Source organism: Oenanthe melanoleuca, chromosome 4A (genome assembly GCF_029582105.1).
Source record: "Oenanthe melanoleuca isolate GR-GAL-2019-014 chromosome 4A, OMel1.0, whole genome shotgun sequence".
NCBI lineage: Eukaryota > Metazoa > Chordata > Aves > Passeriformes > Muscicapidae > Oenanthe > Oenanthe melanoleuca.
This window is the reverse complement of record NC_079338.1, coordinates 3,917,922-3,943,088: the sequence shown is the minus strand read 5'-3', so window position 1 is coordinate 3,943,088 and position 25,167 is coordinate 3,917,922. Positions and strand designations below refer to the sequence as shown.

The window sequence follows — 25,167 nt, the reverse complement described above, 5'->3', positions numbered from 1 at the left end:
GCCTGCCCCTCGGTGTCCCTGGGGACTGGATGTTCAGAGCCAGCACCCTCCGTGACCCTGCCATTTCTGGGGGTGCGCACAGCCTTCCCTGCCGCTTCTGAGGGTGCTGAGCCCCGGGCTGAGCTGAATGTGAGCTCCTGCCCTCGCCCTGCGGCTCTGTCGGAGACGGTGACTGCGGACACGGGGTGTCACCGCGGACACGGGGTGTCACCGCCGCCGGCAGCTCCAGCGGAGCCGCGGCGTTTGCTGCAGAGCCCCGCAGAGGCGTGAGGCCGCCCGGGGAGCAGCGGGCGCTGCCGGTGCCGCCCGGGCCGGGCGGGGCCGCGGGGGCGGGGGATCTCCGCGGGTAACGCGGCTCAGCGCCGGCAACGGGGGCGGGGGCGGCGGCGGCGCACGCCGGGCACCGGAGCGTTCACCCGTGTGAAAAACCCAACAATCTTCTGCCGCAGAGCCACTTAATCGGACGGTCTTGTGTAGAGAAAGCAAAAGCAATCGTTGGGTTTTGCCATTCTTTCTTTCTGCTAGCATTATCTTTATTAAGGATATATTGTCCTTGTTAAAGGATACGCGTGCGTGTTTCTGCTTATGGGTATTGAAGTGAATCAACTGAAAAATCATTCAAAATCAGACCAAAACCCCCTCGCTCAAGCTATATTCGGACAACGCCTAATTACAAAGTAAGGAATTTAGCACCAGCAGGATCTTAGGGGGCGGATGGCGGGGCTGTATCGGACCATCGGAGCACTGCGGCCCCGGGCCCGAAGGGATGATGATGCTCCGCTCCTCCCGCCCGGGGCCGGGGCCGGGGCCGCTCCCCGCGCTCCGCCCGCCGCGGCGCCCCCTGGCGGCCCCTCGGGGAGCGGCGGCGCGGAGCGCGCGTGCGCGCGGCGGGCGGCGGCGGGCGCGGGGCGCGGCCGGGTCGCGGGAGCGCGGGGAGCAGCGGCGGCCGCGGGGCCGCGCCGGAGGTGAGCGCGGGGGGCGGCGGCGGCGGGCGGAGCGGAGCGGCGGGGCGCGGAGAGCCCGCGGGGCGGGCGGGGGTGCGGCGGGCCCGGCGGGCGGCGAGGGAGCGGCCCCGGCGGGCCCCGCGCGTGGCCGCGTGTGTTCCCGCCCGGCCGTGCCGGAACATCCTCCGGCCCGGCCCCGCCACCCGCGCTGACAGCGGGGCGCGGCCCGCGGCCTCCGCCGGCCCGGGGGAGGCTGTGGCGGCACCTGTCCCTCCGGGACGCGGCCGGCTCCGGGCGGAGCAGAACCGGCAGAACCGGGGGCTCCTCAGCCGCGTGGCGAGCTGGCTGCTCCGTGCCCGCCGGGTTTGCGCAGCGGCGGGGCGGTGAGTGCGGGCCGGGGCCCGGGGACGGGTTGGGAGCGGGCCGGTCGCCGCTCGGGGATGTGCGGGGCAGGGCAGGGCGGGTCGCGCTCTCCCTCCCGCACGGTGCCGAGGTTGGGCCGCGCTGTTGCGGCGCCAGCGCGGTGCCGATCCCTACCCGGAGCACCGCCACAGATTTAAGGCGACCTCTGCTCCCAGCGAGTGCCATAAAAAGTTGGCACAGGATAAGATAACCTTTGGAAAGTTCTGTTGCTTCGCTGCTGAGAGTGAGGGATACGTGAGGACAGGGATGTTGGATTTATTCTCCAGAAACTGGCAAAGTGCTGTCTCGGGAAGAGTAGTGCGGGGTGGTGACCTAAAACACTCCGAGGTGCGCCAGGTATTGTCTCAGCAGCTGCCACGGAGCTCCCCTTCATCAGCTCAGCGGTTCTCTTCTGCAGCGCTGTGAACTTTCAGTTTTGTAACAACCTGCACTGAGCTCCTGCTTAACCTCAAACCCCGAGAAACAGTGCTGCTTTTTATTTGTTCTGACTTCTCTCTTTCTGTTTTTTCCCCAAGTTGTTTTCTGGTCTTGCTTTTGTTGTTTTTTTTTTCAGGAACCAGTGAGTAATCAGTATCTGTTTATTCTTTATAAACACATGTGATTCCCACCATAATTACTCTGTGTTATAAAAAAGCTTTAAATGCTTTAATTTTAAATGTTCTTTATGCCTACCTTATGCTTGCAACGTGTGTCCTGGGCTGGGGTGCAGTGCTTCTTGTGGCAGCATCTTTAGCTCTTTGCCCCAAGCTCCTTTTTTGATTTTTAAAAAGCTCACGTTCTCTTCCTTGTTAGATGTAAAATACATCACTTGAAGGCATACTTTGGAGCCAGTTAACCACTGTTCACCAGCACAGCGGTTTTTCTGCATGGAACTTAAGATTATGAGACATATTTTAGATTAGTATTTCCATTTTAAAAAGCTTTTAAATATTATTCATAGAAGGAACTTTACAGAGATCCTGGGAAAACAATTAAATATGTGGTTTGCAATTAGCAGGAGGAAACTGAGCGTGTGGTTTGATTTGCTTATGTGGTGAGGCTGTGATTCTTTTAGGGTCCAAAGTATTTTCACACAATCTGGTGTCACGTAAAGATTTGTACCTTTACAGGAAATATTTTTTTACTTTGCATGCTTGTATGGGTAAATTTGATGAACTGCTGAGACACTCCTTGACTCTGGTAACTTTTGCTCACATTTTAGATTGCAATACTTGATGCAAATGAGAATTGGCAATTGTTGCAGTATTGTAGTGCACAAGCCGTGATAAAATACACACCGAGTGCATGCATTAACTCCTGTCTTAGTCATACCAAAACTCTGAAAAAACTGGTATTGATTGAGCAAGTGCATTTTTGTTTGTTTTTGTTTGGGGGTTTGTTTGTTTGCTTGTTTTGGTTTCTGTGTTTTGGGTTTTTCTGTTTTCATTTGAGAGTTTTTGTTTGAAATTGTTTTGGTTTTGTTTTTGGTTGAGTTTTGTTTGGTTTTTTCTTTGTTTATTCTTGTTTATGTTTTTATTTTTTTTATTAAATCTCCCTCCCCCTGCCCCCCAGTGAAATTTGGGGGTGGAAGAGGAGGAATCAGAGAAATGCAATCCAATGAAAAGTTTTTTTCTCATGGAAAGAAGCTTAGATTTTCCTGGTGTAACATTGCCCTTCATGTACAACAGTGGCTTTGTTGTAACTGAGAGTGCCAGCAAATGCCAGGTGACAAAAGATGATAGGAAAACATACTAACAGTTTTTTTTTTTTTTTTTTTACCTCAAATAGGAATCAAGAATGCTTAAACTGGATTTGTTATTCATCCTGCAACGTGCTTAAAACGCCTCTCCACAAAACCTTATGTCTGAGGTACTGTTTGTTTCTTTTAGCCAACAGTAGTGACTAAGGCCTTGTCAGAATCTATGGAAGGTGGGAAGGACATGGTTATTAAATTTCTATGAGCTGACTGTGACCCCCAGGACCTGTGCAAGTTGTTTGTATCACCCAGGAGTTGGTGTGGGCACAGCACCCTGCAGCCCTGGCTCCTGTTCCTTCACCTTTGCTGTGCTCGCCATCAAAGGGTCACTTGTGTTTAAATAAACTGTGAAGGGTCCCTGTCTTGATTAACCCATGCCCTTGCACGTGGTTACAGGAGGAAAATCCAAGTTTAATACTCTGCAGCTTTTGATTATGGCAGGATGTGTGTCACGTTTGCATGCTGGGGATCCGGATATCTGCTGAAGTTTGGGTTTTAGTTCCTGGGAGCTGTGCAGCTGCACCTTGTCACAGGGTTATTTCATCAGCTGTGCAGCTCTTTCATGAGCTAATGTTCTTTGGAAATATTAATTATCCATTCTATATCTTGGATTTGTAGTATTTAAGGTGTTTGATGTTTGGTCACTAATATCATTGCTCTGCTATAAAATTAGGAGTATGAGTGCCTCTAGTAAGAGGTCTGTGTAGCTGAGTTGCCCAAATACCTCATGCAGAAGTCTTCATTTTCACTGTAGTTTCCTAAGAAATATTGCTTATGTGTGTTTCATCCCTGGGGAAAAAAACAAACTTTAAATCAATAAACCAATTTCAGCCTAATTTGACAGAGGTAGAGGTTTTAAAAATACTATTTGGAAGGTTTTGAGAGGTTTCTTTTATTTCCTAGAAAACAACTTATTGCATCAAAAGGCATGAAAGGCTTTCTAGCATTGGCTTGAAGGAACAATCATTGAGAATTGCACTCCTGTTATGTGCTTGGGAGCTGAATTTGTAGTCAAAGAGCTTGGGAGAGAGCAAGCTTCCTCAGCTCTGTTGTTCATGTGGTTGATGGACTGCACAGTTCCTGCTGTGCTGCTGAAATCTGCCTTCCCTTGTGGATTTTTTTCCCTCTCTGCAGCCACTCAGACTGTTGCAGTTTTGTTTCTCTCGCAGGTAAATGGCAGGGCAGAAAGTGGTGTGAAAACTTTGAGAGGCACTGAGAAGTCCAAGTAGGTCATTCATTGCTGAAGGATATGAGGGATGAAGTCTCCTATTTAACTTTTTCTGCTCTTTCTTGGCACACATTCTGAAAGCCTGGCACTTCTCCATCCCTTTGGCACTTGCCTAAAACAATGGCGAGTAAACTGAGCTGTTGTGGGATAGTAGCAGAGTCTTGATTACATTGCTGAGAGCCCCTTTCTTTTCCCTGCTATGCCTGGTGGGTAAGCTGCACATGTGAATTAACTCCTTTGCATGGGTGAGAATGGTGTGATATATTTAGAAAGGCCCTATCCACCCAGTTCTTTGTTGAAAGTTCCTGCCTGACTTCGTGTTTAATCGTCTCTGATCTAGTTTTTGCTACTGAAAGATGAGCAATTAAATTGTTTAGATTTCTAAACTCCTGTCTGCCCCTGGTAAAGCAGTATCTGGTTCTCCAAAACAGTAAGGACTTGATGAAATCTGATGGCTGAGCAGAATGACCCAGCTAAGTACAGCTGATTTCAGCTGAACTCCTAGAGAGTTTTCTGCTCAGTTTTGGCCAAAATGGGGCCCTAGCTAAATTGCAAAGAGGAGGAAGGGCTGACAAACTCAGAGTGAGTTTATCAAAGAGCAATATCAAAGCTAAAATCCACCTAACAAAGAAGCATGTGATGTTAACAGAGAAAAGCAGAGGTGTGTCCTGTTAAGTAGTAGCTCTGCAAAGAGGTTTTAGAAGTGTAGGAAGTATAAAAAGCATACATCTAGAAAACTACAAAAGGATCTGGGTTCCTGTTTTCTCTGTTTTCTGTTACTATATTCTCCCTTCTCTCAGCAGACAGGGACTTCCCGTCAGGAGTACTGAAGGGAAGAACTCTACCACAAAAAAAATTTTGATGCAACGTGAAGTTACTCTGTGTGTGTGTTCCAAGTAGTGAATTTCCCCAGCAAATGTTCGTCTGGAGAGCAAACTGTCCGTGTTAATGATACCAGAAAATGCTTAATTAGGTCAGAACAGGAGCAGCTCTTCAGATGATGTCCTGACATGTTGATTGAAATCTTGCACATTCCAGAAGAAAGTGCCAGGTGTGCAGGCAGTGAAGTCAGACTTAGCAGCATCTTCTGAGAAGGAAACTAACCCAAACAGGGAATGCCAGTTTTCAAATTCAAAGTCATTGATGGACAAGATAGAAATAACTCTTATCTAAGTATTTCTTGCACAACATTTCTGCGTGGGGTGATTTGGGGTTTTTTTCTTTTCTTTTTTGTTTTGTTTTGTGGTTTGGGTTTTTTTTGTTGCTTTTAAAAATAATATTATTTAATTTGAAAATTATTTCCATTCTGCTGTAACTGGTAGAACCTCAACTATAATAAAAGTCCTTTCTCTGCAAGGACTAAGGAACCTGGATTACCTCTCAGTACTTTGGATTTTCTGTTCACTTGTTTCTCTTGCTCCGTAACCTTTCAACTTGGCTTTGAAGCTTGTGCCCAGCTTTCTGTTTCTAAACTGGTTTTTTTAATGTGTTGACGTGTTAATCTGTATTTTTCTCTCTTTCAGTTCTTGTTACTTGTTGTATATGGAGTTTTTCTAAAGTTTCCCCAAAAATTCTTGGTGGTCACAAGAAAATTCTCAAACCAACCCTAAACCAATTTTCCCACTCTAAGTAATATTCGTTGGTAATTTTGTTTTTGGAGTATGGGGTTTTTTTTTCTTTTTTCAATGTATATTTATATTTAGATAGCATGTAGTGCCAGCTTCAAGGGTGCTTAAAAATTAGGAATTTTCCATGCAAATTTGAACCCCTGCTTTTTACTATCTTATGAGAATTTTATTGCAGGCAAATTGTTTACTAAAAAATAATTAGAGATTTCATACATTATGAATTATTAAGTACATGGATTTAATAAAAAAGACCTGATGGAGGTAATATTAGTTTGCTTGGCTGTGATTTAAATTTAAAAACTCATTGTCTTCCATATATAAATCTTTAACCAAACTACCGTTGCTCACAACATAGTTTTCTGGAGTCAAGTACCTTCTTTCTACTCTTTATTTTTTTTGATTAATTGATCTGAATTTTGTGTTCCAATACAAAGAATGTGTCTCCTGGTGTGTGTTTGTTTATCTGTATTGCATATGCCACACACAATTCCTTTCAGCTCAGGCAACCTCCTTTAAAGGGGCCCTTCCGAGAATCATACTTAAAAGCTTGCAAGCTCTTTAGCTGTGTTTGTGTAGTTAATACTCTGCCCCAGTGCCTTGGCAGATTTGCATGGAGCTGTTTCCCCTTGCAAATGTTGCTCTTCTAAAATCCGAGGTAATTCAAGGTATTAGTGCCTTGAAAAGAGCATTCATGTTTCAGGCTTTTTTTGTTACTTTATGACCGATTTCCTAATTGAAATCTCTAATAACCTCTGAGATAAAACACCAACAAAGTAATCTTTGAGTAACACAGTTTCATTAGACGTTTTTAATCGGACTGTGTGAGCTGCTGATGGTCGGGGATAAAGGTGGTTTGGAGTTTATCCATTTTGGAAGCTGTGTTGCCTGATGGTGCTGGTGTGATGAACCCTGCAGGCAGTGCCAGTCTTGTGCACTTTGGGGATACCCTGTCATTCTGTGCAGAGCTCTGGACAGAAGTGCACAGAGATTTAAGAGACGTAGGTCCTTGGGTTTTAAAGAGAGATTTGTTTGCAATTTGTTTATTTTAGAAACTGGGGTTGGGCATAGAAAAGGCTTTGTGTATCATCTCATTCTTCATGAGACTCTTGTTGCTGACTTAGCTCTGCCAGCCTTGTGATGTCACTTGTTACTGACTGGTCAAAATGAGTTGTCTGTTGCACAGATAGTTTGTTTGGGAAAAACCTTTGCTCTGGAAGCAGTGGTGTTGGTCTCCACTAAGGTTTCTGGCACAGCATGTTGTGGTACATGAGGGATTTGATATAAATGCAAGAGTGGGCTTTAAAACCTGCTCTGTGTGCTGCAGTCCAGCCAGGCTTTGGCAGCAGTAGCAGCATAAGGTGATTCCTTCCCACCATGAATAAAATCAAGATACTAATTTCTGGGTTACCATTTCACCATTTGGGGTTTCTGTAGTGTCTGTGTAGGTACACTGATACTCCCTTAAGCACTGTGTGGTGTAGTGACCAGTCAGTGTCACTCCAGTTGCCTGTTGCAGCTTTGTGCCAAAGCTTCAGGTAACCTATTTTCACTTAGTTCAGAAGAAACGTGTGCTCCCAGTGAGAGTGTGGATGCAGATAAAGACTTCATCTAAAAAGACAAAGCTGAGGCTTAAATGGGAATGAATTGTTGATTTGTTTGGATGGTCTTGAAGTTCTGTATTCCCTTTGGTACTTTGATGGTGATGGAGCTGAGATCTTTCTGGAATATGCAATTGAAGTAGTTTAGGTTAGAAGGAACCTTTGAATGTAATCTGGTTCAACCACCCTGCAGTGAGTGGGGACATCTTCAACGAGATCAGGTTGCTCAGGGCCCCATCCAGCCCGGCCTTCCATGTTTCCAGGGATGGGGCAGCCACAGTTTCTCTGGGCAACCTGTGCCAGTGTTTCACCACCCTCACTGCAAATAACTTCTACATTATATCTAATCTAAATCAATCTCTTCCTAGTTTAAAGCCATTACCCCATGCCCTATCATAACAGGCCCTGCTAAAAAGTTCTTCCCACTATTTTCTTCTGTTTGAAGCAGGGTTTTTCCTGCTGGTTGCAAGTTGAGGATTACTGATAGTACCTCAAAGGCATTTGGCTGAGAAGGCAGATGCAAGTTCCTTCTTGTTCAGGCTAGCATTGGAAGCTCCAGCACACAAGAAATGTACAACAAATGACTGCTTGTAGTTAGTTCCATCCTATTTTCAAACTTCTTGCTGTTCATATGATGAAAGTTTAAAATTGATTGTTTTTGACTGTATCTGTTTGATTGTCAAATCTACTCTTCACATAGCAGGAAAAGGATATGGAAAACCTCTAAATGTCAAGTATCTCCAGAATAACAACTCCCCAGGAAAGCTGTTTGACTGCTGGTCTTTTAGGATATGTATTTTTCTCATGCTCATTATTTAGAGGACACCAAGTAACTCAAGCCTATTAAGTCCTATTTGTTCTGTCAGTGATTAGTGAGAGTAATCTGTTCTTGGCTTCTTTAGAAAAATTCTTTATAGATTCTAATCTGGGTTTCTATGGCTAGTTAGATTCCAAAGAACAGCTTTTCTTGAACGTGCTACTTTCTGAACCTTTTATCTGGTGTCCTGTTATAATGTAGTTTATTCAGGACTGATTGATCTGAGTGTAGTGAATTATTGTAAACAGTAGCAGTGCAGCCCAGAAATTAATATCTTGATTTTATTTGTAACTTTTGAGCCTTTCTTTGTGGTAAACTGTTTAGGTAGCAGTCTGTGTAGGCAAGTGTGAGTGTATTTACAGAGGTGGATGTGTGAACCTACAAACGACAGAGTATCTTGTTACTGGGTCACAATCCCTTTCCACTTGCAGGTGCCTCTAAGGCCTTGTCCTTTTGCCTGTGGGAAACAGTCCGGCAGTAAGGCAAGACTGTGGGAATTTGGCTAATTTGTACTTACATGGTTGGAATGCAGCCAATTGTCACTTAGCTCTCCACTCATTGCATCTCCATTTCACTATTGTCTTTCTAGCCCGAGCCCTTCAGAGTGGCTTGAGACACTGAATGTGATAAGCAATCCTCAGCTATATTAAAAACACTTGCTAGAGCTTAACTTTACAGTGCCCACCACTGGGTGTGCTTTGCCTAACCCCTCTCTTCTTGCTTTGTGCAGGACTTTGTTTCTGGGTGAAGGATGCAGACCATAAAGTGTGTGGTCGTCGGAGATGGCGCGGTGGGAAAAACTTGTCTCCTCATCAGCTACACCACCAATGCCTTCCCAGAAGAGTACATCCCAACTGTGTTTGACAACTACAGTGCCCAGATGACCGTGGATGGGCGGACAGTCAGCCTGAATCTCTGGGACACTGCGGGCCAGGAGGAGTACGACCGCCTGCGCACGCTCTCCTACCCCCAAACCAACGTCTTCATCATCTGCTTCTCCATTGGCAGCCCCTCCTCCTACGCCAACGTGAGGCACAAATGGCACCCTGAAGTTTCTCACCACTGTCCAAATGTCCCCATCCTTCTAGTGGGCACGAAGAGAGACTTGAGGAGTGACCTGGAAACGGTTAAAAAGTTGAAAGAGCAGAGCTTGGCTCCCACTACCCCGCAGCAGGGGACTTCACTGGCTAAACAAATTGGAGCAGTCAAATATTTGGAGTGCTCGGCATTGAATCAGGAGGGTGTTCGGGAGGTGTTTGCTGAAGCTGTCCGTGCAGTTCTGTATCCTGTGACAAAGAAGAACACAAGAAAATGTGTCTTGTTGTAGTTGCCTTGGGTGGTGGATGTTGGAAGTTGACTAGAATCTTGGAGGGCTTTTTAACGAGTTAAATTGAAGATTTGCATCTTGCACTAACAGCTCTAAGCAGAAATGGTTTATACAATGAATATTCTTGCAGTCTTACTGCTTCAGGGAAACTGAAACAGGACAGGTTTTTTTTTTTTCCAACTGAGAGGTCAGATACCTACTTTATTTCTAAAGTTCCAGTCTCCAGCTTCTCCAGGGATCACTTGATTATTTTAGTGGAGGAAAATAAAAGAGGAGACCTCTTTGAAGACACTTCTTTACTAGATAGTCACCAATTACTAGATTTGCTGAAAAGCACAAATTCTGATAACTTTGCTTTAAGTGTAGCTGCTGCTTTTCCCATCCTTTATTTACTGATTGAATTGTTTTTCAAACAGAAGTCTGGCTGTCCAGTTGTTTTGTCCATTTAAAGCTTGAAAACAATTTGTTTACTTGCAAAAATGCCTGAACTATTGAGATTCACCTTTTAGTGAACTGTGGTTGATTGTATGAAGAATTAGCATTAGGCATGGTTAATGCAATGAGCAAGACCAAGGGAATACCTGCAATGATTTATTAATAGAAGCAGGAGCTGATTTCTCCTTATATAAGGAACTTAGAATAATGATGACTCACTCAAATGAGTGATTTTCATAGTTTTGAGGCAGAGAAGTGAAAGAGTAGTTTAGATTCAAGTCTTCCATAATCTTTAAACTGAGATTTTATTTCACTGTCCAAAGAGACTTTGCACCCTGAGAATAAAGTTTTAACAGTTACCTTCTCAGGCTGACTGAGGTATTTGGGATGACACTTCTCAAAATGAGATTTTCATGTAATCCCTTTGATAAATTCCAGAGACTTGACAGCAGCCTGTTTGCTCTTGAGGAATTGCTTCAATTCCTAACATTCTCGGGGCCACCATCTGAAATTTTCAGGACAAATTCCTTCGTTGTTTTTCTGTGAGAAGACTGACAGAAAATTTGGAGGTTCTGTTTACAGGAACCCATGCTCCTTCCTGTTTTCAGTTCAGTCTGTAATGGTTAGCCAGTCACTGGATAGGATTACCTGGGTGTTTTTTTTTCTCTCCTGGATGTTCAGTTATAAACTCTTTTTAACTGCAGTTCTATTTACATACTTTTTAACCTTCTTTAGCAGCTCTAGTAAGTGGCAGCTGGCTTTTATTTTCAGGATGTGCACTGTTCTTTATGTGTGGTTCCGGGACCAGCTGAGGAATGAGCACATGAGCCCTTCCTTAGACTCAACCTTCCAGCTCCGTGGTATGAAAGCAGCATGCTTCAAAGATACTTTGTGTGAAACCACTGGTGCTGGACTGGGCTTTGTTGTCTGAAGTTGACAGTGCTGTCTTTGTCTAGCTGCAGTCTCAATTGGTCATTCAGAACTTGCTTTTTCTTGTGATTCCCACACATGCAAAACTGCACTGGTGTATACCCTGGTCAGAGAAAAAAGTGCCTCATTTTAGCAACATAACAGAAAATACATCAACAAGGCTATTAGGGATCTTGTGTTAATTTGACCTTGCTTTATCTGATGCTGGCAAAAGTACCAAGTGGATAAAAACGTTTGCATTTGTGCCCTAATTCCACTATTTGGATAGAAATGTTGGTATTTGTGCCCTAGTTCTACTGTTTGAAGAGGATGTGCCTTTCTTCAGCTGGTGTAACTGATGCTGATGCTAACTGCAGTTTTTTTTAATCTGAGGCATGCTCATTTTGGTGCTGCTTTAGCCAATTGCAACCCACAGATTATAAACTGCAATTAATCCAAATACTGGTACCTGTGGTTAGGGAACCAACAGAGTTCCAAATGCTGAGCACAGGCAGTACCAAAACACCCATTCTGCAGGATGTTTGCAGAAGCCTACAGACTCTGCACGTTTTTTTTCACCAAGTGCCATTGCCTGGAGTGTCTTTGTGTCTCTTGCACTTGCAGAGGAAGTGCTGTTCCAGATGTGGTTCCTGCCCTGAAGGCTGTGAGGGTGTTGAGAATTCACTGAGATAACCTCTACTTACCACGTTCTGCCTTTGCTTTAGCTGTAGGCCTTTAGTGTTGGCTGGATTTGCAGGCAACAATTAACTCTGTGCCTTGTAATTCAAGATTATTTTCTGTAGGTAAATTTCAGTAACTGAGTAAATAGACTTTATCATGTTTAAAATGTATTTATTTAAGCCAGTGCACATGGTTTGTTTTAATGCTGGTCAGACCTAAATCAACTGTCTAGTGACCCCGGTGCAAGCCCATAACCTTTGCTTTATTCAGAAATGTACTTTTAAAAGTCTGTGATATGCTTGAACTAGTCTTAAAAGGTGCCTGAAATTGAAAGTCTACCTTTTTTTTTTTTTTTTTTTTGGCTACATGTATTTGCAGTTTTGTACTGAAGCTACTACTGTTTTTGAAAGTTTTTACTTTTTTACATACTGAAATCTTTTAATCCTGCGTCTTTTTGTGGTTATTCCTAACTGAATTACAAGCATTTTGTGGAGAAGAAATCTTGTGAGCAAGTATTATTGCACAGCCCCTCCATTTCTGTAGGCTCAAGCAGCCATCCTGGAGTGAACTGGAAGAGTATAGCGAGATAAAATTCAACTGCTTAATCAATTTATTTGATTTGGTTACACTGTTGATTACATTATGCCAGAACACCTTATCCCCTCTTAGATTACTTAGTAAATGGATTGCACAACAGTGCTGAGGAGAATAACATGATAGAGCTGAAAATGAGCAGAGGGAACTTTGAACCATCAAAGACTTTTTACTCACTTTGGAGAACCTGGTTATTTAAATGCTTTGTATTTCTGTCGTTCTCTGACAGGAGTAAAAGTCCTGGCTGGTAGCTGGTTTCCTTCAGCCTCTGCTTTTCATGAGGGTGAGCTTCAGGAAAATCCAGTGAGCTTTTCCATTCAGTGGGCATTCTTCTTTAGTGATCCTCCTTCCTTTTTTCCCCCCCCTGGAATTCTTGGTGCCTTTTCTTGTAATTAGTCCAGTGCTTCAGTTTACAATCAGTTCTGTTTCTCCCATGCTTTATTTTTCTTCTGTGGGCAATTGACAAATACAGACTTCACATAATCCCATGGCTGGATTTTGTCTTGTTTTGGGAGGTCAGAAAACTCAGTGTGGGTTTCCTGAACGGTTCAAGATCCTTTGGTTTGTGACTGAATAGAGATGCAATGTGTATGTCTTAATTCACAGAAGAGACTCACTGTGAAGACACAGATTTTAACCTTTGCTTTGTGAATGATTTCTGACCTATTTGGGTTATTTTTTAAATACAGCTGAAGCTGAGCAGTTCAGGAATTGTATGTCCAAAGGATATCCGTGAGGTGTGCTTAGATGTGGAAGTGCTTTCTTCAGTTTACAGCTGTAGCTATTTCTATGAAATTTAAACTAGAAGAACCTCCCTGGGCTTTGTCTCCGGGTGCTGAAACCTCGCTGTGGAAACCTTGGTGCTGCTTGGGCTGACCCCGAGGAGTGGATGGATCTCAGCGGGTCCAGAGTGGGCAGCAAGGACACCCATCAGCAGTGGGAGCCCAAGACTGTGAAGTGTGGTACTGATACATACACTGGCAACTTGATTTTATGCTATAATTTGTATTGCATCTAACAGTTTTTAAGAATTTTTTCCATTTTTTTAAAGTAAATTATGCATAATTACATTGTAATAAACCTTTCCTCACCTCTCTGGCTGTCGCATTAACTCGCCCTGCTGTTTGTACCGCACCTGTGCTGAAGGCAGCTCTTTCCTGTGGAAAGCCAGACCCAGTTCCTCGAGGCAATAAAGGAATTTTTGGGAAGGGCGGAGCGTCTGCGCTTCCTTGCTGCGCCGCGGGGCGGGGCCGCGCGGGGGCGCTGTGGGCGCCGCCGCTCCCGGGGCCGCTCCCGCCGCCGCTTCCGGCTCGGGCTCGGCGTCGCGGCGGCGATGTCGGACTCGGAGAGCGAGGAGGAGGCGGATGGCGGCCGCGCCGAGCCGTTCTCCCTGGCCGGCTTCCTCTTCGGCAACATCAATGAGGCGGGGCAGCTGGAAGGGGACAGCGTCCTCGACAAGGTAGGGCCGTGTCGCTCCGGGAAGGCACTGCGGGAGGAGGGACGGGAGTGATGCGGGGTGAAGGCAGGATGACCCGGGTTCTACCGGGATATCCTGGGCTCTGCTGGAGTGAGCCGGGCTGTCCCGGGGACGCTCGGCGCGGGCTCTGGGGCAGCACCCAGCAGGGGCCCGGCCCGGCGCTCGCAGCCTCCCAGCTCTGCTCTCCCCAGGAATCCAAGAAGCACCTGGCCGGGCTGGGCGTGCTGGGGCTGGGCAACCTCATCACCGAGATCACCGCCAGCGAGGAGGAGAGCGCCGACAGCGAGGGAGCGCACCTGGACGAGGAAGGTTCGGCGCTGCCGTAGCCGGGTTCGGGTAGCGGAGGGGCTGCAGGGGCACAGCTCTGCCCGAGAGAACAAACTGCACAGGGATCGGCAGGGGCTGCAGGGACACTGCTCTGCCCGAGAGAACAAACTGCACAGGGATCGGCAGGGGCTGCAGGGACACTGCTCTGCCCGAGAGAGCAAACTGCACAGGGATCATCAGGGGCTGCAGGGACACTGCTCTGCCCGAGAGAACAAACTGCACAGGGATCGGCAGGGGCTGCAGGGACACTGTTCTGTCCCAGAGCAAACTGCACAGGGATCGGCAGGGGCTGCAGGGACACTGTTCTGTCCCAGAGCAAACTGCACAGGGATCGGCAGGGGCTGCAGGGACACTGTTCTGTCCCAGAGCAAACTGCACAGGGATCGGCAGGGGCTGCAGGGACACAGCTCTGCCCGAGAGAACAAACTGCACAGGGATCGGCAGGGGCTGCAGGCAATAAATACCGCAGTGTTCCCTGGTCAGAAGCCCTCTGTCAAATGCCTTCACCTTGCCAAACAGAATCCCACAGTAGCTCCTGACCAATTTTGCATTCGTCCCCTTTAATTTTTTTAAAGTATTTTTTTTTTTACTCGTCTCTCCTTCATGAATAAGTTTAGTCTATTTTATTAAAGAAGCCTACTTAGCACACAGTGTTACAATACCTCTTTCGGAACTTGTTGAACAGTTTAATGAGTGAGAGGGATTCTTTGAGCTTAAGTTGGTTGCTTATCAATCTTTTAGGAGAAATTTAGAGCTATGAGAGATTTTGATGAGAATGAGGGGAAAAGTACTCTGGTGGGAGGTGTTAATAAGGTAGTTTTGTTCTTTTAAATAAAGGAAGCATAGCAAAGGCTTCATAAGTACATAGTGAAGTCTGATGTAACTAATATAAATTAAAGTTTTGTTTCCTTCCTAGGCTGGGTTAAGAGCACAGAGGATGCTGTTGATTATTCAGACATCACTGAAGTGGCAGAAGATGAGAGCCGTCGGTACAAGCAGGCGATGGGCAGCCTGCAGCCAGCTCGAAGGCCAGGTAAAGGGGATCAGCATTGCAGAGAGCTGCAATGTAGGAGGGGTTCTTGGGCATTGTGCTTTTTCACTCCTTGCTTCCAGAGCCCAGTATCAGCTTTTCTGAAACTGTATTCACTGGGTGAAGCCACTGCTTGCTGTTTTCCTGTTTTAAGGAATCAGTTCCTCATTGGAGTCACTTCAGTCTTAGTATCCCTCCTGTTTTACTCTTGATTTTTTTTTTTTTTAAAGACTTTCTGCACCTTGGTTCTTTGTTCATCCCAGACATCTCTGTCTGGCCTAGAATATGCTTTCAAAAATAAGCAGCTTTTCCATTTCAGTAGCTGCTGGTGTAAATGTTACATCTTGGCATATTCTGTAAAGGTGTCTTACATTTGACCTTTCTGATGACTTTCTGTAGTTAGTGAGATATAAAGGTGATTTGGACTTTTTAACCCAAATTTTCTTTATTTGTTCTACAAAGTGTGAATAAAAGGATGTGATAGCAGAATATATACACACACATAGATTTTAAGTGCTTCAGTCATCTTTCTGTCAGTTTCTTTTTGTCCTTCCTTCCCACTATTTTTAAAATTTACATCTTAAAAATAAGTTTGTGCAGGAAGTTGAACTGGTAATGTTTTCATTTAGTTACAAGATGAGAATGGTGTCTATGCCATCAAGTTTGAGACAGAATAAATGGGAAGGGTGCCTGGTTTTATTGTCTGGTTTACACGTGTTTTTGTCTCCTGCCTGGTTAGATGAAGATGAGGATGATTACGATGCTGACTGTGAAGACATTGATTCCAAGCTGATGCCGCCACCACCACCACCTCCAGTACCTGGGAAAAAAGAAGATGAAAAGGATGCAGCTGCCACTGGTGAGTGAGGGCTTTCTTCTTCTCTCTGGCAATGTGAATGTCTGAAGGAAGCAAACACTGCTGTGTAGCAGTTCTGCTCACCACGCGTCGCCAAAGCTCGGTCTGCAGGCTGCATCTGAAGGTGAGTGTGATTTTGCAGGATTGCCTGAAATCTAGGGTGTAGTTTTATATTTCCAGTGACTGTTGAAATACCTGTATTGACAATGAAACTGCTTTTTTATCTCATCCTCTCAGTTGTGGCTGGGGAACTCACCTGGAGCGCTTAGGATAAAATGAAAGGTTAAACCGGAATGGTACTTAGAACATCTGCACAGGCTTAATTCTTGCATAACTCGGTATAAACAGTAAATGTGTCACTAGGGGAGAGGGAGGAGGCCTGTTTGTTTATGAGGTGCTTGTTCTATTGTAGTATCTGAAGATGGAGACGGTATCATTTTGCCCTCCATCATTGCTCCTTCCTCTGCTGCCTCCGACAAGGTGGATTTCAGCAGCAGCTCTGATTCTGAGTCAGAGATGGGACCTCAAGAAGCCAGGCAGGCAGAATCCAAGGAAGGCAATCTCACACTTCCTCTTGCAGGAATCATGCAGCGAGATGCTACCAAACAGTTGCCAAGTGTTACAGAGCTCTTCCCAGAATTTCGACCAGGCAAGGTATTGTAAGAGATACGTGGAAGAGATTCGTGTCATGTGAGCCCTCTAAATATTCATTGTACAGTGTTTAAGGGTATGTAATCACATAGATGTTCTTGCTCAGTCAATACTCTCTTTAGTTTCTGTGTGCTGCTGTTTTCAGATTGCTTTTTATCTAATAATTTTCCTGCCATTTGCAGGAATCTTTTAAAAAGTGTCCTATAAATCAGGGTGCGAATGTTTTGCTGACCATAGCAAAGGCCTGTTGATTTGATTCTTTTGTCAGATGATTAAAATCCAGTGCTAATCTGTCTGCTTTCTGGCTTTTCTGGTAAATATTTGCTCCTCCTTTTATGCTGTCCTGAATTTGGCATGCTTTTCCTGTAACAATTTGTGGTCTCTATCTTCACTTCTCTCTTGAAGCTGCTCTGAACATAAATTAGAAATCACCTCAGAGCAAGTTGGTTCAAAGAATGGTTGGGTTTTGCACAAAGAGAACTCATTACAATTCTTTCCTAAATGCTCCCAAATAGAAAATGCAGTTTATGGATTTCAGTAATTATTTTGGAAGTTTTAAAGCTGTTGAGAAGAGAGGAAAGGTAGGAGGAGAAAGACAATGAAGATGGGCTTATAGGTGCCAAATAGATAGTTATGGACAGAGATAGCTTGGTTTTATGTGTGCCTCAGAGAATTTGTGTAAGGAACTGAATAATTTAGATAATTAAATGTCATGTTTTAATGATATAGCCAACTACTGTCTATTGGTAGTGAGATTCTAGCACAGAAGTTTCCCTTCTCAATGTTTTCTAGGCTTTTGTAAACTTGATGTTTCCTGTGTATCAGTGATGCTCAACACATCATGTCAGAGCCTCGCTCCGTGTTGGGTGTGCCCAGTGGGTGCAGAAATCAGTGCAAGCAATTAATGCTGAGCACTTTCCATGATTAATTAATGAGCAATAGAGCTGACAAAGCCTAAAGCCCTGTAGATTTTGCTATGAGGATGGGTTGGTGTGCATGTTAATATAGCATTGTATTTTTGGATGAAACCTCCTAAAATAGCATGTGCAGAAACAGACTTTTGTGTCCATTTAACCTGTTAGCAGCTTGACTATGTCTGAGACCTTTGCTCTTCATGACAGGTCATTGAAACTGGATAAAGGGTTCACAAATAATCTGTGGGAGTTTTGGAAAGAAGGTTTGCATGGGTATAGACAGAGGTAGACAGAGTGGTGATGTAAACATTTCCTTTGGGGATCAGTGAAACAGATTAATAGAGAACATTAATAGAGTGTATCTACAAATCTATGGTTCTAGTTCCTGTTTCCTAAATATGTCAGTTAATTTAGAAATAATGATTTACCTCTTTAAAAGAGTTCTTAGAAGAAAAGAAATTTAAGTGCTTAAAAACCAGCAATCATACCCATAGAAGGAACGGGAGAAAATCTATCATTACCGTTAGTGCAGGTTTTGGAGGTATGCAGTGTAGGGGAACTACATTATAATGGAAATAAAAATAATTGTATTAGTTCTGGACGATATTATTTATCTGTTTGCTTAAGAAATCTCTATATAACTCTGTTTTAGCTTATCTCTTGCTGGTGATTTTATTAACTCTTCTTCAATTTCCATCTGTCTTTCTGAAGACTGTGGATCATTCTGAATGAAAATCAGTTATTTCCAGGTGTTGTCTACCACATGTCTGATATGTAAAGGCAGTCTTTCTTCCCTCTAGCTTTCTTTGTGTGTGAAATTAAGAATATGTCCTTTTGAAAGGGAGGGATCCATCAAATAGAAGGATCAGAAACTTTTTTTCAAGTATAACCAAGGGATTGTTGATTGCATTGGGAACTGAGATTGTACCACAGGCCAAGCTTCTGAATTTCAGAGTGCTTTCTTGCATTACTTCAGGTGAGGACAAGCATTCCACAGTGTCTGTTTTCACCTGATCCTCTTGTTTTTTCCTGCTGCAGGTGCTGCGTTTCCTGCGTCTCTTTGGCCCTGGGAAGAACGTTCCGTCGGTCTGGCGAAGCGCCCGGAGGAAACGCAAGAAGAAGCATCGGGAGTTGGCCCAGGAAGTGCAGATACAGGAGGGTGAAGTTGTGGTTGACAGTGGAGTGGAAGGAAAATCTCCTTGGGAGTATGAGTTTGCTGCTCCTCCCCCTCCTGAGCAGTGCCTTTCAGATGATGAGGTGGGATATCTGAGACTTAGAGAGGGTCACCAGCTGGTGCTGGGGGTAGTAGTGGATTGGACAGTGACTTTTAGAGGAAGGAGCTTTTCCCTCAAAAGAAAAGTGGAGAACAGAGTTGGCTTGTATTCCAGCTGGGCAGCAGCTCTTCTCCAAATACTAGTCAGTGACTTCAGGTGGTTGCTACTTACTGAGAAGGCTGCATCTGTGGTACAGGATCAATAGGAGAGCTTACCCTCTTTGTATCAAGAAGAAATCTCTGTTCTTGGAAGTCTAATTGCAGAACAATCTTGAGGCAGCTACTAAGTATGGAAAAGAACTTCTTAGAAATGCTTTTCTTCTATGAGAATAAGCTGGGAAACTCTGAAGGAAGATACCTCTTAGTGACACTTAGATAACCCCACCAGTGAAACCATTCCCTCCATTGCTGTGCTTCAGATTACCATGATGGCACCTGTGGAGTCGAAGTTCTCCCAGTCGGCTGGTGACACAGACAAGGTGACAGACACGAAGCCCAAGGTGGCCGAGTGGCGCTACGGCCCCGCCCAGCTCTGGTACGACATGCTGGGCATCCCCGAGGACGGCAGCGGCTTCGACTACGGCTTCAAGCTGAAGGAGAAGAACGAGCAGGAGCCTAAAGGACACACAGAGGAGGGGGTGAGAGGGGAACCGTGGGGCAAAGTGGGGAGATGGATGTGGGCATTGCTGCACAGTGAGGGTCTGGGGATGGGCTGGTGGGTTGTTGTGCAAAACTAGACTTTGAATTTTCCTCTGTTACTAAAAAAGGATGTTTTTCAAGTCAGGTCTTCCAACAATTATTACTCCCTTCCAGGAAGCAGAGTCGACAAAGGAGAAGGATGATCTGCTAGCTGATGAGCACTTCCTCATGGTGACACAGCTCCAGTGGGAGGATGATGTCATCTGGAATGGGGAGGATGTCAAGCACAAAGGGACTAAGACACAGCGTGCGAGCTTGGCAGGCTGGCTGCCATCCAGCATGACCAGAAATGCCACTGCCTACAATGCCCAGCAAGGTGACCAGGGGTCTGACACTGACTTTACTCTCTGTAGTTGAGCTGACTCATTACATGCTCAACTGCAGCACTTCGTAACATTATACATGTACAGTTGCATGTCTCAAATGAAGAACATAATTCCCCCTGTCAGGGAATGCTTTTTGGCAAAATCACAGCTCCACTGAGAATTCTGAGACTTGGTTTCTTTCCAAAAACAGAGTAGGTCACTTCTGTTAGAAAAACCCTGATCCTGGCTCTTTCTTCTTTCCCTGTGGAATACCAGATGCTGGATCCATCTACATTAATATCAAGCAAAGCTACCCTTAGGATATCCTCTTTTTATAGGCTAGTGGAATTTTGTTTACTTTTGTTTTTAATTGGAAGAATAATGTAAAAGTCTTCAGAAGTTTCTCCTCAACTAAAAATGGTGTTCTGTTTTTTCTAGATAGGAAGTAACAATTCTTACAAGCCTCAGACTTCTTTTAGACATGGATGCATTTTAAATTGAAAATTCACGTAGAATGAATGTTTGTCTTCTGTTTGATATATCTTATCCTGCTTCTACAAGGAAAGATTAATGAGAATGTCAGATCTTTATGGGGTACCAGTGTCAATCCTTTAGTGTTCAGCTCTGAGTACAAGACACTGAGGTGTTGGGTGGGTGAACTGGAGATTTTTTGAGGAGGCTGCAGACTCCAGCAGTCAGCTCTGTGTGAAGTGTGTTTTTTTAAGCTTTCCCATTTCTAATGACACATGTCACTCTTTGGGATATGAGCAGTAGGTCCATCAGGCTGAAATTCACTCTCCATGCAACCCCCCAGTCCTGGTTTAAGGCACTGCAGTGCCCCCTGACCCTCCCACTCAAGCTGACCTTGCTTTTGTTTTCCTTTTCTCTAGGTTTGAACCGCAGTGGCTCTTTGCTCAATTCACCAATTCCTCTAGCACAGAAACCCAACGTAGCAGGAGTCCTGGGCATAGCAAAGTGCAAGGAAAAGGCTCCTGAACAGCAAGGTAATGGCCCATGATAGGATGTGACACACATTTCTATGGAAGAAGGTCTACTTGTTTGCTCTAAAACTTTCTGGAGGCTGTGTTTCAACAGAGCAAATTTTCTCAGCTTTGGTAAAGCTCAAACTTGGAGCTTTACTTCTTCTTTGCTTCCAAGATCAGTTTTCTTTTGCCTTTTAGAGGCCCTGCCTCAGGAAGCCTGAAAGATGGGGAAGGTAGAGGGAGTAAGATGTGGGTATGAAATCTGAAATAGTTTTCTGCCAAGGCTGTGTATAAAATTCTCAAGGTTTATGATTGTTGCAGTTTCCCTGGATGAAGACAAGCCCTGGTACTCCATTTTCCCAATTGATAATGAAGAGTTAGTGTATGGCCGTTGGGAAGACAATATCATCTGGGATGATCAGGCAATGGAAACCTACTTGGATCCCCCTGTCTTAACACTTGATCCAAACGATGAAAACATAATTCTAGGTATGTTTATGGCACCCAGGAATTGGACTTGAGTGGGAAAAGACAAGGGGAAATGAAAGCAGGGGTTTATAATCACACTGTCATGGAAATAAATGGACTGGGGCAATACTTGCAGCCTTCCTTTGTTCTGGCTGTTGAAGTTAATTTGCTAGTCAAAGGCCTAAGGCAGGAGGTGGCAATGCTAATAACCTTTATTGGTGTGGTGTGCATATTCAACTTGCAAGTTAAATGCACTGGCAGGAAAGCAAAAATTAATGCCTTGAAAGTGAAATATAACGTGATTAATCTGACTCTTGATGTGTTTTAGGAGTGACTGTCTTGATTTGAATTGCATGCATGTTGGTTTGAAGAGGGAAGGTAGGGATGTAAACTTGTGCTTTTAGAAATTCCTGATGAAAAGGAAGAGATGACTTTGAACTCTCCATCCAAGGAGAACAAGAAGGAATCTTCTCTGAAGAAGAGTAGAATCCTGTTGGGAAAAACAGGTGTCATCAAGGAAGAACCACAGCAGGTCAGCATAAGCTTTAGCATCATCTCCAGGGTTAGGAATGATGAGGAAGGAGTGAGGTTTTTCTTTTTTTTTTTTTTTTTTTGTGACACCTCTCTCCTTGTGTTTAAAATTGAATTAGAACATGTCTCAGCCAGAGGTGAAGGATCCCTGGAACCTCTCCAATGATGAATTTTACTACCCCAAACAGCAGGGACTTCGAGGAACGTTTGGAGGCAACATCATCCAGGTAGACACAATTGTTTTCACTGTGAGTGAGAGAGCTTGAGTATCTTGGTATGAGGTTTCTAGCTGAGGGTAGGACTAAGGATTTGTAGGAAAACAGAATTTAGATTACAGCAGGCCAGTTGAGTGTTCATGAGAGATATTTTTAATGTTTAATTAAAATTATGAATTTGAACTTTTTATTGATTGTCCCACCAAACTGAGGTTTAGTTGCTTGATCCTGTTGTGTCCTACTTGCCATGCTTTGTTTGGTGTCTTATTATATAGTGTTCTTTGTAAACCAATAGTGGGAGGGGAGAAAGAGGTGCAGTTTGTACTTCTGTTGCTACTGTGTGTCTCAGTCTGAGTATTATAGGATTAATTTAGTTACTGATGAATTTGAATTACTGCTTCACTAGTCCTAGGTGAGGAGGTGGTGGTTTTTTCTTCCTTCTTTGTGGAATTCAGTGACTTCTAAAATCTCATCTGACTCCAGCATCTTCTGCAATGGGAAAACTATGTAATTCCAAATGAATTTCTCTCCCACTGATAAGGATAATGGCTTTAGATGTAATTCCTAGTTAGTAAAAAGATCCTATCATTAGGTACCATTTGAAATAGTAAAATTGAAGTAATCTCTGTACAGAAAGGAAAGATCTTTGTATAGAAGTAAGCACTTTTCTGTCAAAAGGCAACATTTATAATGACAAGTGAATTTCAATGCAATTACTGCTAGGAGACCTAAAAATACCCCTGGGCTCTCTTATTTAAGGTTTCACAGGATAGGAGGATGGTCTTACTTTTGAGGTGGTGCATGTCCCTCTTAACCCAGATGTTGTTCTGTATCAGCACTCCATCCCCGCCGTGGAGCTCCGCCAGCCCTTCTTTCCCACCCACATGGGTCCCATGAAGCTCCGGCAGTTCCACCGGCCTCCCCTGAAGAAATATTCCTTTGGTGCCTTGTCCCAGCCCGGGCCCCACGCTGTGCAGCCCCTGCTGAAGCACATCAAGAAGAAAGCCAAGGTGCAGTTATTCCTGGGTGTGCCATGGCTGCTGGCTGTGGGATGGGCTGTTCTCCTGACTCTGTCCCTTGTCCCCGGCGCAGATGAGGGAGCAGGAGCGCCAGGCCTCCGGAGGGGGGGAGATGTTCTTCATGCGCACGCCACAGGACCTCACTGGCAAGGATGGAGATCTCATCCTCGCTGAGTACAGTGAGGAGAACGCCCCTCTGATGATGCAGGTTGGCATGGCAACAAAGATTAAAAATTACTACAAAAGGGTGAGTATGCAGAATCTGCTGTTGGACGGTGTTTTCCCTCTGCCTCTCGCTGAGAGCTAACAGCACCTCCATTGCACCTTCCAGAAACCTGGCAAAGATCCAGGAGCTCCAGACTGTAAATATGGAGAGACTGTTTATTGTCACACTTCTCCCTTCCTGGGTTCTCTGCATCCAGGCCAGTTACTGCAGGTGAGAAACGAGGTTTTTACATTTAAAAGACAGATAAGTTGGATGTGGCATAATAGGCAGAGTACTTTTTACAAGCCCTATTTATTCAATCACAAATAATGCTCAGCTTCCAAAAAAAAACAAACCTAGCTTTCTTTTCAGTTCCAGTTTATGTTTCTTTGCTTACTAGGAATAGTAATTACTATTAGTAATTAAATGATGATAGTAATTCAGTTCCTTGCTTTTTTTTTTTTTTAATCGCTATTGTATGCTTTTTAAAATTGTTGTAGGAGTTACAAGAGTTGCAGGAAGTGAATTTTTGCTGTTTTGCAAATAGAAATATTGTTAGAGAGGATTGAGGGGAAAACCAAAGCTGCTTGAATGCATAGTGTTGGAGGGGATAGAAAACATGGATTTCTCACAGTCCAGTATTTTATATGTACCTTTTGAGAATTGTACTTCTGGTGTTTGGAGACCAGTTACTAGTCAGGTGTACAGGCTTCTGCTTTTATGAGCCTCTATCTATTGTTAAAATATATTCATTTGAGATGGGAAGAGGAATTAAGAATGTTACAAGGACCACCTGGCTAATAATCCATAAATGTAAATATAAATGGATTTCAGTTAATGCTAGCTGCTCTTGCTGCAGCAATAATTCTTCCATTTTGTACTACAGGAAAAAGGTAATGTGAAGGTTCATCCTAGAGATTCATCACAGAACTAACAATGCTAATTGTGTGTTGGGCTGTGCTCTTTTGCTGATATGTTCTTTCTGTCTTTTTTTGAAAGTACCCCCTTAATGGTCCTGAAGTACTTCCAAATGTCCAAAGAGCCTTTCAATCCCTGCATTTGTTCTAGTGTTTCTTAAGGTTTTGTTCTTCATCCTTGACTATTCCCTACATATCTACATATACTGTGATATAACTGGTGGTGTACCATTGCAGTGAACCTTGGGGTGTTGGGGTTTTTTTAAGATCATCTTTGTAGATTGTATCACAGAAAATGTGATCAAAACCTGACTTTTGAACTTTGATTTGTTTCTCTTAACAGGCATTTGAGAACAATCTTTTCCGGGCTCCCATCTATTTACACAAGATGCCTGAAACAGATTTCCTGATCATCAGGACACGACAAGGCTACTACATTCGAGAGTTGGTGGATATTTTTGTGGTGGGGCAGGAGTGCCCACTCTATGAAGTACCTGGTCCCAACTCTAAGCGAGCTAACACACATATCAGGGACTTCCTGCAGGTGTGTGATAAGAGATTATTTGGGGATCTGGAGGGTCTTTGGACCCATAGGCCTGGGCCTTGGGTGAACAGTGTTGATTTGAGAATCTCATTGTCCTGCTCTGACTCCTTTTTGTTTGTTTTCTTGTGAGGTGAGAGCACTGCAAGAGTTGGATGTTAACCAGACGGACCATTTTGGTTTTCATTTAACCAAAGATTTATAGCATGTCTCTTCTGTTTTAATGGGATTCTATCTGATAAGTAAATGATAAAGGCATACTACTACTATTATTATTATTATTATTATTATTATTATTATTATTATTTATTATTATTATTATTATTATTATTATTATTATTATTATTTATATTTATATTTATATTTATATTTATATTTATATTTATATTTATATTTATATTTATATTTATATTTATATTTATTATTAGAATAAAAGG

The 25,167-nt window shown here is 44.0% G+C and overlaps 2 protein-coding genes across 5 annotated transcripts in view; both read left to right on the top strand.

Annotated features, from left to right (window-relative positions):
• The first annotated feature begins 879 nt into the window (after positions 1 to 879).
• LOC130253152 (rho-related GTP-binding protein RhoG-like) lies at positions 880 to 13,426 on the top strand. 3 transcript variants are annotated; one of them, XM_056491473.1, is made up of 3 exons: positions 880 to 965; positions 3,135 to 3,215; positions 9,104 to 13,426. In XM_056491473.1, exon 3 carries the CDS (start codon positions 9,125 to 9,127, stop codon positions 9,698 to 9,700), a length of 576 nt encoding a protein of 191 aa, XP_056347448.1. In that variant the 5' UTR covers positions 880 to 965; positions 3,135 to 3,215; positions 9,104 to 9,124; the 3' UTR covers positions 9,701 to 13,426. The 3 variants fall into 3 exon arrangements, with proteins under 3 accessions (XP_056347448.1, XP_056347450.1, XP_056347451.1); XM_056491475.1 differs by lacking the exon at positions 880 to 965 and adding an exon at positions 1,084 to 1,327; XM_056491476.1 differs by lacking the exon at positions 880 to 965 and adding an exon at positions 1,685 to 1,703.
• A 191-nt stretch (positions 13,427 to 13,617) lies between these two features.
• The window catches only part of TAF1 (TATA-box binding protein associated factor 1), a 29,465-nt gene continuing 17,915 nt past the window's right edge, over positions 13,618 to 25,167 (top strand). For both annotated transcript variants that reach the window (XM_056491416.1, XM_056491415.1), the window contains exons 1-16: positions 13,618 to 13,778; positions 13,988 to 14,105; positions 15,040 to 15,156; positions 15,893 to 16,012; positions 16,590 to 16,663; positions 18,613 to 18,831; positions 19,267 to 19,485; positions 19,661 to 19,862; positions 20,742 to 20,855; positions 21,156 to 21,323; positions 21,707 to 21,834; positions 21,953 to 22,060; positions 22,885 to 23,058; positions 23,141 to 23,314; positions 23,399 to 23,503; positions 24,533 to 24,733. In XM_056491416.1, the coding sequence (XP_056347391.1) occupies positions 13,653 to 13,778; positions 13,988 to 14,105; positions 15,040 to 15,156; positions 15,893 to 16,012; positions 16,590 to 16,663; positions 18,613 to 18,831; positions 19,267 to 19,485; positions 19,661 to 19,862; positions 20,742 to 20,855; positions 21,156 to 21,323; positions 21,707 to 21,834; positions 21,953 to 22,060; positions 22,885 to 23,058; positions 23,141 to 23,314; positions 23,399 to 23,503; positions 24,533 to 24,733 (2,367 nt within the window). In that variant the 5' untranslated portion in view covers positions 13,618 to 13,652. The remainder of the gene's footprint in view (positions 13,779 to 13,987; positions 14,106 to 15,039; positions 15,157 to 15,892; positions 16,013 to 16,589; positions 16,664 to 18,612; positions 18,832 to 19,266; positions 19,486 to 19,660; positions 19,863 to 20,741; positions 20,856 to 21,155; positions 21,324 to 21,706; positions 21,835 to 21,952; positions 22,061 to 22,884; positions 23,059 to 23,140; positions 23,315 to 23,398; positions 23,504 to 24,532; positions 24,734 to 25,167) is intronic.

Bases quoted from the DNA above. Each gene is read 5' to 3' on its own strand.
- LOC130253152 (XM_056491473.1), top strand. From the start codon at position 9,125: ATGCAGACCATAAAGTGTGTGGTCGTCGGAGATGGCGCGGTGGGAAAA.